The sequence below is a fragment of the Pinus tabuliformis genome, chromosome 1_2 (genome assembly GCF_031772625.1).
Source record: "Pinus tabuliformis cultivar Carrire ecotype Pingquan chromosome 1_2, CPIR1, whole genome shotgun sequence".
Lineage (NCBI taxonomy): Eukaryota > Viridiplantae > Streptophyta > Pinopsida > Pinales > Pinaceae > Pinus > Pinus tabuliformis.
The window spans coordinates 514,841,283-514,861,887 of record NC_142298.1 but is presented as its reverse complement, the minus strand read 5'-3'; the positions used below and the strand labels follow the sequence as shown (position 1 = coordinate 514,861,887).

Genomic DNA, 20,605 nt, shown 5'->3' with positions numbered 1-20,605 from the left:
CAATGACTTGTTAATGTATTTAGGTGTCTTATGAATTAGAGTTATGTCACTTAAATGAGTTTTTTACCACTATAAACAAAGTGATCGAAGGATGTTAGTAAAACAAAGATGAAATGAGGGTTTGAGGAGGCAAACCATTAGGCCTTTTAGGCCTTGAAAATAACTAGCGTGCTTGCCCAAAATTCCTCCAATGAGGTAATCTCATGCAACCACAATGGTTAGCCCAAAATCTCTTGAAATTCCCTACAACCACAAAGTATTAGAAGCAAAAACCTCAATGATAACCCAAGTAATGACTAAAGTGAGGCAAATAGGGCTTGCAAAGGGCAGCGATGAAGGCTAGAAGCCCAAGAAAGGGTTGTGACTAAGGGAAGAGGCCAATTTGGCCCACGACAATGAGGGAAAAGGCCAATAGGCTTGTCGTCAAGGTCAAGGAGGGGCTGCAGCCCCTAGGGTAGGCCTCTTAGAGGCTGCTGCAAGGGGGATTAGGGTTGTTGAGGGGACGAATCAAGGCCAACAGGCCTACGACTTAAAGGAAATAGGCAGCGACAGAGGTAAGGAGGCCACGGAGGGAGAAATGAAGGTAGGAAGAGGCTTACAGAGGACGATCGAGAGGTTAAGGAGCCTGCGACAAGGGAGGATAGGGTCACGACAAGGCCTAGAGGGCTTATCTAGACCTACGACCCATCACAAAATGAAAAATGGGATTGCGGCTTGGCCTATGGAGATTTCCACAAGGCTCAAGAGGCCTCAAAACTAATCAGACCCCTACAAAACCAAAATTTCGCCTCAAAAAGGCCAAGAATTTACCTCCAAGGGCTAGCGAGTTCTCTTCTTAGTTGAGCGTCTAGCTTGGAGGGTAGCTAGAGGCAAGATCTTGCCTTCCTAGACCTAGATCTGCCTCAAAACCCCAACGACTTCCTTCGAAAGGGCTAGACGTCTCACTTGGGTGAGAAAAACTCTCACAAAATTTTGAAATGGCTTGAGAATTCACCTGCACAAATGAAACAAAATTTCTCGAAACCCCAATATATACAAAATTTGAAATAAACCCAAGAATCCTCAACTGTTGCAAACAAGGATTAGAAATAATTTACAAAAAATTATATACAAGATATTTACAAATATAAAATGCTTGTAAAATAATTTTTTTGAGAAATAAATTCTGAATAATGGCAATGGATAAATGTATTTTTCGAAAATTAGAATATTGGCCACACCCTTTTGCAAAGTTAGAATACCATATAAAAATTCCTAGAGCCCAAAGAAGGTTAGATCATATAATCCCTAGGGCTAGTGTACTTGCAGAACTCTATAATTTTTCTCAAACCAAATTGTTAGATCATATGATGAATCAGATCACCTAAGATAAAAATAATTTTTTACGAATAGAATGTCCTATCACCAACAAATGAAATAACAATTTATATAACAATGAAGCACAATATAGGATTAACACATAACTAGCACGTACCACAGATCAATGGAACAAGAACACCATGAATTGAACCCCAAAGTCTTTTTATTAGGATATTAAAATGTTACCAGTAGAGCAATGGCTCAATACCAGCATTACAAATTTACATCATCCAGAGATAGCGCAAAATCAGAATCTGATTTGAGAAGCAAAATGGCTTCTATTTATAAAGAAATCCTCCAAGTGTAAAATAATAGCTAGTTGGCTTGATCTTCATCAAAATAATCTCGACTGTTGATAATAATTTAATAATTTTTTAATCTCTGCCGTAAAAAATATTTATTTGGAGGAAAATTTCGAATTTCACTTAAAACCCATTTTTTATTAATCAAAAAATTAATATTTTGGATTAATTTCCTCAAAACTTTGTCTTTGACTTAACAACCAATGTCCAAGCGCTTAATTTTTCCTAAAATATCCATTTTTGCCTTAGTGGGGGCATCCAAAATTTCACTTTTCTTTGACCCACGAATATTTTGATTATTTTTCATTTGGAGAAATTTAATCTCTATAATTATTTTTGACTCTAAATTAATTAGTCTTTTGGCTTAGGATTTAATTTTAATTCAGCTAGAAAAATTAATTGATTGACATAAGAAGAGATTAATATTTTTTTGTTCCACCCTTGAATACTTTAGCCATGGTGTCTAAATATGAGGTACCATGCACTAAAATATTTTTTACATCAAGTATTACAAATAATTCAAACCTCAAAGGGGGAATCCACATTTGTTATAGACCATCATGACATTACCCAATTTTGCGAGACAATATGATCTAGTATAAACCAAGTGATCTGTAATAAAATAATTTAGCCAAATAGCTTAAATTATTCTCAAACCACTTCTACAAAGACTTGATATAACACTATGACTCACCTAGGACCTTGTCGATGAATTCCACCCTAAGTTTGGGGTTTACGTTGGAGGAAAAACTCTGTCGATTATCCATGTTTAGAAACACACATAATCTGGTGAGGTTAAAAAACCTCCTAGGATAAAATTTGTCGCCAAAATCGAAGGCTTACCTAATTGTTACAAAATTAAATGGTCATACTAGCATCATTTACATTAAAACTTGCAGAAATTGGGTTTACAATGATACAATGTGCTGGCTGATGAATCTGAATTTTGTAAAAATTCCTTCATGTCTTTGGATCTTGCTTCCTTGGAATGTTGACAAAAATGTGGTCAACGGGATCCAAACATGACTGAAACATGATCTATCAATTGGGAAGATAATTAGGCTCCACACCCAACATGATGAGAACTAATATGTAGTGACTTGTGGACCTGTGGTTGGTGAAGATTATCACAACTAGATGATTGATGTTATATGGTTTAAACCATGCTTTTATGCTTTTTATAACTAATTCATCATTCTACATGGTTTTATAGACATATATGCATCAAAAAATATAAAAATATATATTATATAAAAAATGCTCCCAAAATCACTCCCAACCTAGAAGCTTCTGAAAATTGTCACTCTCGGCTCCCGCTTCCAAGCAACCTTGTGTGCAAAAGCCTCATAAATAATTATTTCGTATCCTCTTTAAGGACTTGGGGCTAGAAATGTGCTTTTAAGTTGCAATTGACTAACTCTAATAGTAGAATAAATGTACTTGGGTTGTAAAATGGGAAGTCATGTGGAAAAGCCTCACAAATAGTGATTGCCAATACTCTTTAAAGACAGGCTAGAAATGTGATTTTGAGTTGCAATTGACTCACTTTAATTGTGGGAAAAAAAAAGGTTACTTTTCTTGGCTTGTAAAATGTGTGCATAAGTGCAAATGCCTTGTGAAGAGTGATTTCCTCTCCCATTGTCTATTGAAGAATTGACCTTTGATTTATTTATGTTTAATTTTCATGTGAGTGTTTAATGACATGGGTGCAAGAATATGGTTTTGGTTGCAAGTGGTTCACCTAAAGAAGAAAAATGAATCACAAACGCCAAGGATACATGACCCTTCTATCTAACTGGAAATTAGATATGGCAACACAAGTGTTGTTGTTGATGTTCCTATGGTTTGCTTGTTACTTCAAAAAGATCTATATCATCAAGAACTCTTGTAGCAGTGAAACCATTAGAAGTTTCATCAGTGGATTCATCACAAGCTCTATCACTCCCAATGCCAAAATCATCTTCTTCTCCTTATGCAACTAGAACAGCCTTCAAACTAGGAGTAAAAGAATTTGATGACTTTATCTACATTGGTTAAACCCAACTACAGATTATTGCGAACATAAACAACATCTTCTAGTTTTCGATATGGAAATCTATTTCTTTCTTAGAATGAATATGGTCAAAGGCACTCTAATTCCTTTCACATGATGATGCTCTTGATCCTTAGCTCTAGACACGAATTGTAAAATTTTGCAATTTTGGGGTCTCCAATGCATAAAAATCCCACCATACTTCCAGAGCACTTTTAACATTATCATATTCGCTGCCTTTTTTCAGAGTATCCCTTCTTCTAACTAGTATCCCTGAAGGTGTGATGTAATCAAAGTTGCAATTGCCGATATGGATTTAGCCTGTCAATTGTTAGTTTATGTAGCTCGAACAGGTGTTCTAGTCTCAGATGGTGCCTATGAAGCTAAGGAACACATTTTATCCATTATCCATAAAAAGTTTCCAAGGAAAATGCCTTTATTAGAGTTAATTAGCTAGTTTATTAATTTTCCCAAGTCTGACTCGGGAAAATGGCTTAATTAAACAATATTAATTGAGGTAAATCAATTTTCCTCTCGTCACTTCTAGAAAAGTCATGAGAAGGGGTCAATATGATCTTAGCCATCGATTGAGATTAGATCATGGCCCTTGATTCATCAACGAAAGATTATAAGAGGAAATCAATGGGAATTTGGAGAACACATCAAGACATAGTTTTGTAGTGATAGTAAGGGTGCAGAGGCAGCGTAGGGGCATCAGCAGAGAAAGATCAACAGTGTTTGGAGATAAAAGTGTTGGAGGCATCTATCATAGTGATTTTTAGAGATATTTGGAGATCAATTTTTCTATGCAAAGAGAGGTCGATTTTGCAATGGTGTGAATTGCTCCAGAGAAGGGTGCGAATCACTGGAGCAAGGAGATAGATTGCAGGAGAGATTGATTTGCAAAGGAAAGTCGATTTTTCAAGTTGAGGTCAAAATCCAGAGGGAGGTCAAGTTATTTCCTCAACAGTGTGAGTTTGCCAGAGCCAGGGCCACACGTGTGAGTAGATCAAGAGCTAGAGGGAGGTCGAATTGCTTCCAGCAGGGTAGATCAACTTGTAGAAGTGGTAGAAATAATTTTCCAGAGGTTTGCTAATTTACAACAAACGATTGTAATTTCTCCATCACAGACTCACCCGCAGAACTAGTTTTCCCTTTAGGGTTTTTTAAGGGTCGCAAGGACATTTGTCCAAAAATATTGGTGTCCATTATTTTGTGTGTGTGCAATAATTTTCTTAGTTCTTGTGGTTATTTATTATTCAATGAAGTTGCGGTACTGTTTTGTTCAGTGTTTGTTGCAATTAATTGCAGACGATAAATAATCAAGTGATAGGTAAATAATAACTAGTTAACTGTGACAATAATTAAAATTTCACATGGTATCAACGTAGATCTGAGGTTAGCAGGATCTATGCAGGCACAAGAAGAGAAAGTTTGAGGGTTTCTGAATGTAATTTATATTCTCCCGTTTATTTGGGTTTTGCTATACTTGTTGATTTTCAGAAATGGTCGCCACTGGTTTGAGAGATCTGGATAGATTGGATGGAGCCTCCAACTTTGGCATTTGGAAAAGCTTGAATGACATTCCTATTGGATGAGTACGGATTGAAGGAATATGTGGAGATTGTCATTCCCATATTGATAGGTCCACAACAGTTGACAACCTATAAAAAGGAGATTGCCAAAGCCAAGAGGATTATCCTTGATGGAGTCAAGGACCATATTGTTCTGCATATTGTAGAGAAAGACACAGTAAAGTAGGTGTGGGACGCGATTGTAAATTTGTACCTGTCTAGGGTATTCACAAATCTAAGGTACAAAACTTGTTTTTCTCTCTCTAAAATTTCGCATGTATAAAGGAGCAGATCCGCATTATGAGAAGATAATTGGTCAATGGGCTTGACTGCACCTCGGATGGGTATAAGGTGTAGGCAAGCTAGATCTCGATGGATAGAAGGAGCAGAAAGGACTTTGGATGGAAAGAACAGTAAGACAGTCTCAGGATAAAAATGGTCTCAAGTCTTCACTAGTCCTAGATGTCTCTGGTCTTTCGGATAGTACCACAAAGGTATAGTCTTGGCGTAATGAAGAGCCGCAGTAACAACAATGACAAAGATGATCAGTCTCAGAATCATGAGAAGAAGCAGTAATGACATCGAAAGAGGGTTACACTCTCGGCATAATGAGAAGCATCAACCATTACAGTCTCAGCCTATATGGAAGGTAAGGATCTCAGTATTGCAATCTCGGTAGACCTACCTCATAGCAGCCAATGTATGTATGTGATGGAAAGAACCTTGAAACCCTTACTGTCTTTCCATAATCTCAAGTTTCACTCTCTCGGCTTAAGAGAGATCACAATGATCCTATCATTGCAATCTCCGTCTCAACATATTTATCATAGAACACACTCAACATGATTATGATCTTATCAAAGGGTACAATGATGATCGAAATACAGAGGGAGACATGGTGCAACAGTCATCATGATGATTGTCATAATGAAGACATAGAATCAAGGTCACAGTAAAGATCTCAATGAAGTTAAGAGATCTTAGTGACATGATGAAGAAGCAGTAATGAAGATGTCAGTGATGTTGTAGTGATGGCTTCAATGGTGCAGCAATGAGGATGACATCAGCAGTGACAGAGTAAAGGATTGATGTCTTGGTCTTGGAGAGGCAGAATGTCTCAAGGGTCATGGTCTTGGTATTCGTCAATTGGAATCTCTATAAGAAGAATTTCATGCAGGTTTCCCTCTCCAAGAGGGAGAGGTTTTGGCCTTGGCATAATGCCAAACATCTTGTGTTCTCGTCTCTTTTGTTTTTGGTAGCAGTTTGATGAAGTAAACACACACACTAATAATGGAAAGAAGATCAAGCTAAGATAAAGTGTAAAAACACTTCACAAATTGTTATCATATTAAGAAGAATCACTTTAATTTTGTTTGCCCTAGATTTTTCAACATGGTATCAGAGTGATTGGGTTCAGAAGTCAAAGGAAGGGCAGAAAAGAGACATTCAAGGATCAAGTTTCTACAAGACATCAAAGCAAGCTAAAGGATATCAAGATCTACATTGTAGAATCAAACCCTAATCATGATCAAATCCTAGATCAAAGGATCAATCTTCAACAATAGTATTCAATAACAAGGGTTACTATCTATACAATCAAGGAGACAATATACAACAACAAGAACTTTTTTAAAGCCTCTAAGATTCTCATCAAATGAAGCTCAAAGGACCTCAAATCAAAGTCTACATCAACTCAAAGAAGGTCCTAGAAGTAGTCTTGATTTGAACTACAATTGAAGGTAATAAAGCATGAACATTTTCGGAGGATCATTTCCTTACCCTAGAAGGAAAACAGTCAAGAGAAGCAGCAAAGTATTCAAGAAGAAGTCCTCATACATCTTCTTCTACCAGCATCAAAGCAATCAAGGTGAAGACTTCATCTTCATAATCAAGTAAGTATCTTTTCATTCTATAATCAAGTTTGGTTCAATGACTTCATGATTGCAAGGATATCTATAGGATATATGGGTTATCTAAGGTCATCGCATAGAATAAGAAGGATTGACAGAATCCTTATGAAGAAGAGAAGTCAATGAACAGGTCTCCTTTGAGTTCATGAGAAGGAACTCTTGAAGGTTCTCTCATCTCTATGTAGCAAGAAAGGAGACAGATAAGAAATACATGAAATGCTAGAAGAGGTACTCTCTGAAATGTAGTGAAGAAGGTATCAAAGAATGAAGAAATATCTTCATAAAATCTCAATTGTGAGATCTGGGAAAAATGATGAAAGGATAATCATCATTGATATTGATATTGATAAGCAAGGTAACAATTGTCCATGAACAAGAAGGCTACTTCAATCAATAGTTTGTGGTCTCTATGCCAGATAGAGAAAGACAAGTTGAAAGGACTCAAATATGTGCAGAAAAGAAAAGGTAGGTTGACAAGACATAATAGTACTATGGAAGAGGAGCTCATATCGCTAGAAGGGTGGAGGAAGCTGAAGAAAAGGACCAAGGAAAGAGGGAGTAACAAACCTCTACTATAAGTGAGATGGTGTCCCTCATAAAAGGATCCTATCATAGGCTTCAAAATCCCTTGCAGATATGACCATGATAATAAGATGCATTGTGGCATCATGGAAGCATTGGAAACAAGAGCTCGTAATATCACCATGGGAATCATGAAGGACAAAAATCCATGGCAGTCGAACATGAAAGACATAGCTCTTGGGAATCTCATTAAAGGAAAGGAAGAAGTCATCCAGGTCAAAGGAAACATTTGCCAGATGGGGATATGCAAGATCCTGAAGGTTCTCTGATAGAAACCTCAAATGAAAGATCCCCTAGTCTGGGAAGGCAACAAGTGTTTCATCAGGAAATCCAACTTATGGAATTCATGAAATGAAGAACTAATGTCATGAGAAATGAAATAGTTCAGGACATTGAAGATCTTTTCAATCAAGAAAGCTGTTGGAAGAAGCCTGAAGGAAGAATGAGGTATGTATGCTTGTACTTGTATTTAATATTGTGATGTCATGACATATGGTTGCAGGTAGCATGGATCAGGCATGATCAAAAGGAAAAAGGATCTCCTCCTCTGAAAGGATGCATAAAAGCATAAGTCATACTAGATGAAATCAACATATATGTCCTCATATGAGGTATGGGGTGGTTGACTACAACTAAAGAACTCTGATTTGAAGCTCCTGGGAATGGAAGGTGTGAGGATGGAAGAGATCGTGAAAAATGCAACCATGATGAAGGCAATCAACATGCAAAGAATCATGAAGATTTGACTAGGAAATCTTCCAGAAAGATATGAAGACTCCGATGGAAGTCTGAAAAGATGAAGGCCCTTGACAACATATATCTTTGGGAGATATGTCAACGTGTATGCAGGGTGTTGATACCTACAAGAAGATGTCACTGGAAAAGGCCATCACCAAAAAGGTAATATGTGATTTGCTTTTGGTTCCTGACCTCTTGGAGAAAGTCTAGGTATGTGTGCAGGGCCATGGTAAGAAGAGTTGTGAAGGATGTCACAACTATGTACCTCATGATCTAGAGCAATCACCGTTGAAGAAAAGATGGCCCTCTGAAGGAAGCCCCAGATGTAAAGCCAAGGAGGATACTTTCCGGGAAAAGAATGAATGACATGATGAAGGAAAGTGATGGATGGTTGAACCCTACATGTGAAGAAATTGATGACATCGAAGTCTTGGATCGTCAGTGAACTAGAAGACCATATAAAGTACTGATGATAGAGTCCCTGGGTAAGAGGGAGCTCTGGGAGGTTCCTATGAGTAAAGGAACTCGAGTAAGTTTCTGAGTTAAGAGAAACTTGGAACTCATCCCTGGTTGAGAGGGAGAGCTAGACACAACATTCTTGTCTTCAGTTTGGAAGAAAGAATGGAGGATTTTGTAATCATCTGACATCCGACAATTTTTGAGGATGTGGTGGGGCATCCAAGATAAGAGTGGGCAAGAGGACCGATATTCTTGAGGGCTGAGAACCCAAGATAAGAATAGTCCTAGTAAGGCATGCTCGGAGAACACCAGGGTGGGTATGACCCTAGGAGAGACAATGATGATGCGTGTCTACCAGTGATTGGTCTCAGCTACATTGTGTGCTCTGATCTAAGTGAGAGATAGAGCTGTTAGTGAAGGCCTTGCTAAATGAAAACAATGTTGGTTGAAATGATGCTATAACAGATGGATTGCAAATCCGATTCTTCTTATGAGAAATTCTTCATATTGAGAATGACCAAGTACCATTATGAATACCTCCCTAGTTAAGAGGGAGTGTTGAAGAAAGTGTAACTAGGTTCGATTTTCATAATGACATGATCTTTGTAAATGATGTAATAAAAGAGATTAAATTATTTTGTATGACTTGCTACATGAGTTTCATGCAGTGTTGTTACAATCGCGGTAATATCACGATATTATCGTTTTATCGCGATAATTCCCGCTGCCGATATTATCGCGAGTAATATCCGAAATTATCGCCAGTGTTTTTTTTACACCCGATTTTTTGAAAAAATCGTGATTTTTCCGATTTTATCGCGGGCAATCGGGGTAGTGAGGTTTTATAAGGGAGGCTAAATGTTCAAAATGCAATTTTTTTTTAAAAAAACAAATAATTTTTGAGTGGGGCAGCTTAATGATCAAGTCTAGGCCCTAGTATTGATATGCTATTCATGGTAATGTTAAATTCTTAAAGTAAAAGTGGCATTCTCCTTAATCTTCATTTTCATCCTTTTACTTAAATTCTTAACATTACCATGAAATGACTCAGGATGTTTGAGAGTGGTTCCGACCTCATTGGATTTCATATGGAGAAAGTAGAATTTTAGATTTCATTCAAAATCCAGCAGACTTATCAGTTTTTCAGGATTGGGAGGTTGTAATGTTTCCAGGTGACACCACCTACCCGGGCTACCCCTGCCACCAGTAGAGCACATGTTCTACCTCCTATAGCTCCTGCTTCTAGTTCTTTAGCTTCTAGAGCATAGCAGACTCCACTGCCAACTCCACCAGCGCCAACATCTACATCTAGAGGGAAAGGGAAAGCTGTGGCATTTTCTCGCAAGAGGGGCAGAGGAAATCAATAGGATTAGACTTTAGTTATTTTCTTCATTTTATTGTATATGACATTATGACATGATGAGATACATTATTATATTTTTTGTTGATATTTTGAGGCTGAGTTGGGACTCAGGAGTCAGGACTTACTATTCAGGACATGATTCAATGTTATGTGTGATTTTAGCACTAGAAATGATATTAAACATCTTATATATTAGTTCTTTTATCATATTTATGTGTCAATGTATTTATTTTATGTTGTAGATGGTTTATATATTAAAAAAATTGAAAAAAATGAATATTTTTGTACCAAATGATTTTTTCCCGATAATTACGATTTTTTCCGATTTTTTCCTCGCGCCGATATTATCCCGATAACTATTAATGCAACATTGGTTTCATGAGCAAGAAGTGTCATTAGGTAACAGACTTCTTCTTGATGTCTTTAGGATTTATTAATAAAGTCAATGAGTCAAGTCATGTATGAAGGAGCTCTTTAAGAGCCTATGTAAAATGTATACAAGTCAAAGCAACCCTCCAAGACCAAGAACAATCCTCCATTAGCAAGCACAAGAACACTGTAAGAAAAATGTTAAGAAGGATATCATGTCGGCTCCAAAATGAATTAAATACATAATTAAATGACATGTCGGCTTGGATAAAAGACATGTCGGTTCACAAGTTCAAGTCGACTCATTTTTGGAGCACAAACCACTATAAATACTCGTCTAGGGTATTCGCAAATCAAAGGTACAGAACTCGTTTCTCTCTCTCTGAAATTTCGCATTTATAAAGGAGCAAATCTGCATTATGAGAAGATAATTGGTTAAAGGGCTTGACTGCATCTCGAGCTCCTAGATATAACCGACCGCTAGATGCACTTCCTTCGAATCTGATTATCTACGAAAACCCAATCCTTCTTTCTTTGGGGTTAAATACCTAAAAGATTTATATATTATATGTCTGAGAGGAAAGCCAAAACATGAAGTATACAAATGGGTATAAGGTGCAGGTAGGCTAGATCTCGATGGATAGAAGGAGCAGAAAGGACTTCGGATGGAAAGAATAGTAAGACAGTCTCGGCATAAAAATGGTCTCAGGACTTCGCTAATCCTAGATGTCTCTGCTCTTTCGGATAGTACCACAGAGGTATAGTCTTGGCATAATGAAGAGTTGTAGTAACAACAGTGACAAAGATGATCAGTCTCGGAATCATGAGAAGCAGTGATGACAGTGAAAGTGGGTAACACTCTCAGGATAATGAGAAGCAGTGACCATTACAGTCTTGGCCTATGTGGAAGGTAAGGATCTCAGTATCACAATCTCGGTAGACCTACCTCATAGCAGTTAATGTATGTATGTGATGGAAAGAACCTCGAAACCCTTACTGTCTTTGCATAATCTCAAGTCTCATTGTCTCGGCTTAAGAGAGATCACAATGATCCTATTGTTGCAATCTTAGTCTCAACATATTTATCATAGAACACACTCAACATGATGATGATCTTATCAAAGGGTACAATGATGATCCAAATACAGATGGAGACATGGTGCAACAGTCATCATGATGATTGTCATAATGAAGACATAGAATCAAGGTCACAGTAAAGATCTCAATGAAGTTAAGAGATCTCAGTGACATGATGAAGAAGCAGTAATGAAGATCTCAGTGATGTTGTAGTGATGGCTTCAATGGTGTAGCAATGAGGATGACCTCAGCAGTGACAGAGCAGAGGATTGATGTCTTGGTCTTGGAGAGGCAGAATGTGTCAAGGGTCATGGTCTTGGTATTCGCTAATTGGAATCTCTATAAGAAGAATTTCGTGCGGGTTTTCCTCTCCAAGAAAGAGAGGTTTTGGCCCTGGCATAATGCCAAACATCTTGTGTTCTTGTCTCTTTTGTTTTTGGTAGCATTTTGATGAAGTAAACACACACACTAATAATGCAAAGAAGATCAAGCTAAGATAAAGTGTAAAAACACTTCACAAATTGTTATCATGTTAAGAAGAATCACTTTAATTTTGTTTGCCCTAGATTTTTCCACATTTGGTATATAGATAGTGGAGCGTGCTGGAAATTGGTTGTTGAGGGATGAATTTCCCCATTGAAGAAGCCCAACAATCCCTAAGGAGGCCCCTCTTCTACTCGAGAAAAAATAAATTTGCACATGGAAAATTATTATTATTAATGTTGGTCCAAGCCAACGTGATTTTGACAAGTTGGCTTAGAGAGAGAAATTCGACCTCCTAACTCCCATATAAATACAAGTTCATTGACCTCACTTGGAGACCATTCCACACATCACATCATTCATTCATTGATTCGTATGCTTCTGAAATTACAGGGTCAGGTTCACACGTGTGAAGGAGAGAGAGAGGAGTTCTGACTGGTGTTGACTTTTTGTTTTGGGCATTCTTTAACTAGCGTTGACTTGGTTTGACCAAATTTTGATCTATTTTGGAAGACCTCATTGACGAAGGTGTTCATCGAATTGTTCTAGGCACTTTGACCATCTTTGAGTGCAAATTTGAGCTAGGGTTTGACTGAAGGTTGACTATGGACTTTGACCGAATTGTAGGAAGGATTTTTGATTTGTTTTGATTGGGTTTGTTTGAGGAAAGAAGGCCACATTCTTTGTTGGGTTGACCAAAATTTTCTGAGCACTGTTGACCGTTGACTTTAACTGGTTAGGGTTGTCGTTGACTACTGTTGACTATACATTCCAAAAATTACAGACTGGTACTTAGACCAAATTTGACCTTATGTCTCACCATTGATTATTGGATTGATGACTTGGAATGTCAAGGCATTGACCTTTGACTTTTTGATGCATGTATTATTTGTTGAACATTTGATTATCTAATAGCAAAGGAATTTGGTTGGGTTTTCCCCCTTGTGGGGTTTTTCCCTAGTCTTTGACCTAAATCTTTGTGTCTTGTTGATCTTTGTTGTCTTCTATTATACATACTATTTAATGTTCTATCTACAATTGCTTATTGTTATTGGGTGATTGGAAATAAATTGAAAAAGTGAATGCTCTAAAGAAAAAATTGTTTAAGTGACTGTTACAACATAGAACATTGTGAAAAATTGACATGGAATCAGAGTTGAGGTGAAGACAAGCCCAAGGAAACTAGAGCAGTCACCCCTTGAAGATATCTTATTTGAAGGTCAATTGACTAAGTCAAGATGTCTACCTCATACTTAAAGATTGAGGAGAAGCTGAACAACTCCAACTTTGCTACTTGGAGGGCTAGGTTGGATTTGACTTTGGAAGAGAATGATGTTATGGAATATGTTGAAGGAAAACTAGAAAATGCAACCGCTATTGTCAAGTCCAAGTACAAGAATGGTGAGATCAAAGCTAAGAAAATCATTATCAATTCTTTGGAAGATAATTTGATCACATATGTATCCAAGATGAAGAAGTCCAAGGAAATGTATGACAAGTTGATCGGGATGCATGAAGTCAACAACTTGAGCCATATTATTACTTTGAAGAATCAACTCAGGGACATCAAGATGAACAAAGGTGAGACCATTTAAGCATACTTTGAGGATATCTAAAGTCAAGGATCAACCTTTGTCTATTAGTGAAATTATACTTGATAAAGAGTTGGTGTTGGTCACACTTGGAGGCCTTCCTATGTATTGGGAAACGTTTACCACAACTATTAGCAACAATGACAAGGTCCTCACATTTGATTTTCTATTAGGAAAATGCACTCAAGAGAGTCCAGGATGATGTCTAGGAAGAATTCCAAAGCATGAAGAAGGAGAACCCGCTGCCTTTCCTGCCCAAACCAAGAAGAGGAAAGAAATAGGAGGGCCATCTAATTCAAGAAAGCCTGCTCTAGCATCCAAGAACTCCAATAAAAGATTTAGAAGGGACTTAACAAAAATTCAATGCTATAATTGCCACAAGCATTGTCATTATCCCCGAGACTGTCTAGAAAATAGAAATGCTCCAAGGTCCAACAACAACAACCGTGGCAACAACAACAGGTCTAACAATAGAAGACGAAGAGAAGCTCTTGTTGCCTCATCAAGGAACCCAAGGTATGATGATAATGTAGCTGAAACTCAATCTCAATACTTTCTTATCTCTGCTCTTTTGAGTTCCTCTCCTCCAGATTCTTTTGATAGCTGGTTAGTAGATAGTGGGGCTTCTAGACACTTCACTAGTTATCGTGAAGCCCTCTCAAACTTGGTTGAGAGGGAGTCCAATTTGGAGATTATTCTTGGAGATAATGCTACATATCCTATTAAGGGGACTGGGTCTGTTTCCATTCATTTGGATTTTGGTCAAACTATACATCTACAAGATATTTTGTATGTGTTGGGATTGAAAAACAATCTTGTATCTATATCTGCCTTGGAGGACATGTGGTGGGACAAAGGGTAGCTATAATGGGGGAAGCCCACACCTAGGCATTTGAGTGTAGGAGGGAGAAAATCATGGTACATGAGTTACCCCGACCTTTGTTTTTCCACCCTTGTTCATATGCCTTTTGCCTTTGACTTATTTTTTTCATAACTGCTCGGGGCTCCAAGGGATGAGAGCATGATGTGTAATATGTAGCAGTGGACACCCCCTTAAGGTGGGGCATTTCATTGCCTACCAGGGGTTGGGACGATCATGGGTTCCTTAATGATGAAGGGGGCTCATTTAGGGCCCATAGCAACCAGGGTGATGGCCATGGGTAAAGGGATAGAGCTCATGTTTGGCTTTCACTCACGTGCTAAATTTGTATGTCCCAACCATACTTTGCATTCTGTGGTACATTTCCTGTTGAGAGTGGCCAAATTATGCTTTTTCTTTTCTTTATAGCTACATCAACCTCCAATGCATCATTTCAGGCCCGACCTAAGGTGTGGACAAGGGGAAGAGGAGGCTAACCCTATGCGGACCCAGTGGAGACATGTGGACCCAGATGGGAAAATAGATGATTGGAGCTAAAATGAGTGGAAGTGAAGTGATGTACATGGTATCGAGAAGCGGGACCATGCAACCAAAATCGGGGTTTCCCATGTAGTGCCAACCTTGAAGCCAATGGCCAATAATGGGGATCCCACAGGACTGGGATACAAGGGTAACCAGAGAATCGGGTAGTGGAAACAAGAGTACAGACCTAACCCACTCTTTCCCCCAAATCCACCCATCAGTCCATGTGCCCATGAAAAGTAAACAAAATTACTCAACCAAACCAATGAAAAGTCATACCTTGGGGGTCAGAAGGCCCACCTTCAAACATACGATCATGACAAGTGGTCGAGGGACCGCATGGTTGGCTTAGGTGGCGGAAACAATGGTACATTGAGCTATCTGGTGGTTATAAGGAGCTGTTGGTTGCCAGCTGAGGACCATCTATGAGAAAACATTTCTCCTATATACACTACCCACAGGTGGTGGGTAACAAGAGCTACATAGCAGGTGCACCATGCACTACACAATAGTCTATAGTCTCAACTCTTAGCTCAAGTCTGTAGTCTGTCGAGCAGTGATGAGTCAACTCACAGAAAGGATCCATTGGGACTGTTACAACTGCGTGGTGAGAAATCAAGTTGACACGTGGGCGGGGGCATTGGCACAAACAAGAAAGAGATTACAACCATGAGCACAGACAAATTGTTATGAAAACCATGGGCACAAACAACAAAAACACACATGGAATTAGCTTAGGGTTTTTTTGTTTTCCTGAGTTTTAATCTCCAGTCAAATTCTTTAGGGTCCAACTTGAAAAAATAATTGAATCCTTTTTCATGAAGCCTGAATTTGAATTTATTTGCTTTGGGTTCAAATTTGAATTTATTTGCTTTAGGTTTGAATTCAAAATTTGAGTTTGCCAAATTTTATTTGAATTAATTCGCCTCATCTTGAGATTCAGTGAATTTTGAATTTCAAGCTTGAAATTTGCTGAATGTTGTGGTGACATACTTCACAAGAGAATGAGGGGATCAAATGGATCCAACTAGCCCACCCAAAAACTTGCAAGAATAAAGAGAAATGAACACCAAATAAGTGTGGTAGAGTTGCCTAAAAGATGCAAGAGAGAGAGAAAAACAGAATCATAAAACAAGAGAACATCAAAAGTAGAAGATTAATCACTTGAAGCAAAGAATTATGCCTATAAGCAAAATAATGATGATAAGGTCTCATGATCGAACGAGATGATATTGGAAATGAGGTTTAAGTTCTGTATTTGCATGCGAGTGAATTATGGTATCCATAGTTCTAAAACTTTGACTCTGACTTTGAATTGGCCGAGGGTTGACTCCGACTCAGTATCAACTCGGCCTAGTTGATTGCAATGACTCCGTTTTTGCAAAAAATACATTAAATATTTATTTTTTTCAACTTATCTCCCTATGGATTTACTCAAATTACGAACGGAAACACTTGTTGGATGCATAATTTGATTCCTCATCCAAGGAGTACCCATGTTGCATACTTTCGATGGACCCCACTACATGAAAAATGAAAAATACATGAAAAACGTGATTGAGCCGGCCCAGGCAGGGGCTCGGCTTGGTCAACTAGGCTGTTTCCATTTCGGTTTGACCATTTTTTAGAACACCTAGGTATCCTTTGAAGAGGGTTTATGGGCTTACATAACTAGGGAGGGAGCACTCCTTGAGAGGGTTATTGAGAATGCATATTAAAGTTGACTAGCCCAACCTTAACCATAACTTAACATTAGAATAAATGATGGCCTTAAGCTATAGTTTATGCCTAACAAAGGCATTAATGACACAATATTTGATGTTTATAGCCATGTGAAGATTACACCATCGTCAACACTTGCAAATCTCATCTCACAATCAAACTGTTTGTGAAACAAAATAGGGAATTGATGTCATGTCCATTGTTTACCCATGAATGATAACATGGAACATAGGGCAAAGAAAAATATGTTAGTGCAATCAGGTGGAGTGTGAGAATGTAAGGAATTGACACAAACTCAATAAACCCATTGTTGGTAAATAAACAATAGGTTCATGTCGAAGGAGTTTAGCTCAAGCGGTAGAGGCACATATTGTGTTTCTAGCCTTGGCGGGTTTAAATCTTTGGAGACATGTTCTACGTGGTGAAAATTGTGGAAAAAAATCGTATAAACGAGTTCTACTGGGTAGTCCCATAATTGTTTTGTTGAAAAAAAAATAATTTCAATGGGTGCTTAGCTTGAGGTGTTGGGATGGTGGTTTTCCATCCCATCCATCTAGGTTCAAGTCCCCTGAGACGTTGTCCATCGTGGTAAGGCTGGAGGGATAGACGTCCCGTTGGAGTCTAGGATCCTAGCTCCAGTACAGGTGGTCTCTAGACATCTCGATCCCAGGTTGAACTATGAATTCTTGACATATGTGGCTTGCAGGTTGTTGCATATATCTGGGGAGGTTGCTAGTTCCCTATCAAAATTTTCATTGAAAAAATAAACAATAGGTTCATAACTACCTCCCAACCACTTTTGTGAGTCAGTCACCTATAGTAAATGAGATCTTACATCAAGTTGAACAACTCTTTAAAAAAGGTCATATTTGGCATTGTTCTTTGCCATTTTGTAGTCAATTATGTTGGTTTTAGAGAAGGTTGGCACATGGCACATGCACATTGACTATGGGGTCCTAAACAAAATGTTAGCGAAGAGTTGATACCATGTGCCTCACATTGTTCTAGTCAGTGGTTCTAGAGGAGAAAAATTATTTAACATGATATCTCTTTAATTGAGGTACCACCAACATAGATCCATCTTAAATACAGATCTAAAAGTAGCCGAGAGGGATCAAATTTCTTCACGTGCAAACTCCTTTAGAGTGCAAAATACAATTGGTTATTTTTCATTGTTTACACTCTATTTTTGAATGCAATAGAGTATATATAGGAACAAATAAAAGTTTTAACCATAAAAAAACTTAATTTTTTCATCTTATATACATAATTGTTTTTAAATGATATATAATATATACTTAATTTACATTAAAGTATTTACATGGCATGTACATCGAGACACTCTATCACACAAATTAAAATTGTTTTTTATTATTAATATATTTTGAAGTATATTTTAATATTAATTTTTATTAAAATATTTTATTAAAAACCCACATTGAATATTTTTTATATACAATGTTGAATTTTTTTATTTTAACATTTTTTTTTCTATATATATAGATATATATGAAGTTGATATCGATATAAATTAGTTAACATAGATCTTCAAATAGTTTTAGTTAAATCTCTTGTTGAAATATTTTTGAAAATATAAGATTTAAATACATTTTTTTAATTTCTATTCATTCTTTTTATTATACCCAACATTATTTTTCTATTTAGAAAATAATTTTTATTTTTTATTTTTATTTTAAAGGGGAAGGGACTGACAAACTTACACACCTTCCTTACACTGGGTTGTAGAATGAGCCTCTTGACTCAATAACATGCTAATTAAAAACAAAGAATGTTTAACTTGAAAGATGTTTGGAGAACATTCAAGATGAACCGAGATCTGTTTAAATGGTTGGCTATATACCCTTAATAGTCTTATCTTTGTTTGCATAAGACAGGAACACTTGGAGCACGTCAAGCAAGTTCTACAAACTCTGGAGCAACAAGTTGCAAGCCAGGATTGATAAATGCTCATTTTCCATAACTAGTATTCCGCTTGGGCTTCCTTATGGTTGAGCTCTAAGTATATGTCAATCGTACGAAGATCCATGCTATATACCACTGGTCAACACTCAAACTTTTATCGTAGATTGGTAGCAGGATTTTCATGTATAATGGGACATGAACAGCCTTCTCAAACGGAAATAACAAATCCATACCTACAATCAAGTAGCTACATACTTTTGGCGCTGTCTCCGACAATTTTGCCCTGAAAGTTATTTTTCCCCGGAATCCAGTCATTTTTTTCAAAAAATTCAATTATAGGAGTGTTTAAATTGTTTTTTTTGAAGTAGAAATGGATTCAGCATCATAAAAAATGAGACACAATCAAAAACCCATGAGACATCCAAAACCTGAAACTTGACAGCTGTAACGCAGATTCCCTAAAACTTCTACCAGATTTGGGTGCCTGAATTTCCACTATTTTCAAGGCAGAATTGTGGCCTTGTTAGAGTACTCTCATACTTTTTGACAAAGAATTCCTCTATTCTATGGCAGTACTAGTCTTTTGAGATCCACATAAATGCTTTCAAATAAGTTTTCTTACGCAACATTGCATACTTTTTAGGAACCTTGAACTATTCTTTACGATTGAAAGAAGTGTCAAACATGTAGGTCATCGAACATAGAATGCATACTCCCCGGGTTGTGGGAAAGGAATCCCCGTCACAATTCATGCAATTTTTTCCTACGTCGAGCGTTTATAGATCTATGTAATTAATCTGCCATACTTATTCCTCATTTGCATGCTAGGAATTTAGAATAGGGGTTAGTACTTAGTAGGTTATGGAATTGTGTAGGGATGATTCCTGAGTAGATGATCATTTCTTCAAATTTTAGATGACATCTTTAGGGCAGATTGACTCTCTACTGTAACGGTACTTTCTTGTCTGTCTTTGGTGAAAAAGCTCGTCTTCCTACTTTGACTGAATTACTTTCTAATTCTCCTAGTTTAATTCTCTGAAATAATTTTTATTTGGGAGATTATACTACTCGTGCCGTGTTCTATTTCCTGATTTGGCTTTCTACATGTTTAGATAATAATTACTTTTATGCTTTGATTTTATTTTGTGCATGCTCACAACAGACATCTTACTGTCGAGCAGGGACGAAGTTGCTGTGAGCTTTCCGACTACTTCAGCGAAAACATCGCCCTTTACCTCAGCAAAAGCAATGCCGTCGCGCTTTTATCTGCGAGTTGATATTGAAGAAAAAATTGCAAAGAAGAAGGAAGAAAAAGAGATGTTGGAGAAACAAATCTGTCGTGTCCGTGAGAAACGGGAACGTTTAAAGAAAGAATTTGATAATAAAACGAAAGAACTTGTTTCTGGAAAACCACGAGCACCACGAGCAGTCTGATTAAATCGTAGATTTTTAGATATGATCTTCTTTCTGGAATCATATATTTTGGTCTTACTTTTGCAGTGAACAATTCACAGAAGTCCTCTGACAGATTAAATATTGAAATGTCCTTAATCTTTAGATAGAGAATCAAGATACATTTCAAGGTCAGACAAAATTGTAAAAGCGATATCAGAAAATTTGGAGCGTTTGCTGGCGTGATTAATGTGTGTTTTTGACTTTATCGGAGATAAGAGTATAGTTTTTTGTACAGTTATGTATGTTCAAACATATAAATTTTC

At 37.3% G+C, this 20,605-nt stretch overlaps 1 protein-coding gene across 1 annotated transcript in view; it reads left to right on the top strand.

Annotated features, from left to right (window-relative positions):
• LOC149206586 (protein DEFECTIVE IN MERISTEM SILENCING 3-like) overlaps window positions 1-20,321 on the top strand; it is a 34,998-nt gene extending 14,677 nt beyond the window's left edge. Inside the window, exon 4 of the mRNA XM_089397737.1 lies at window positions 20,069-20,321. Within this exon, the coding sequence (XP_089253863.1) occupies window positions 20,069-20,321 (253 nt within the window). The remainder of the gene's footprint in view (window positions 1-20,068) is intronic.
• The last annotated feature ends 284 nt before the right edge of the window (window positions 20,322-20,605 follow it).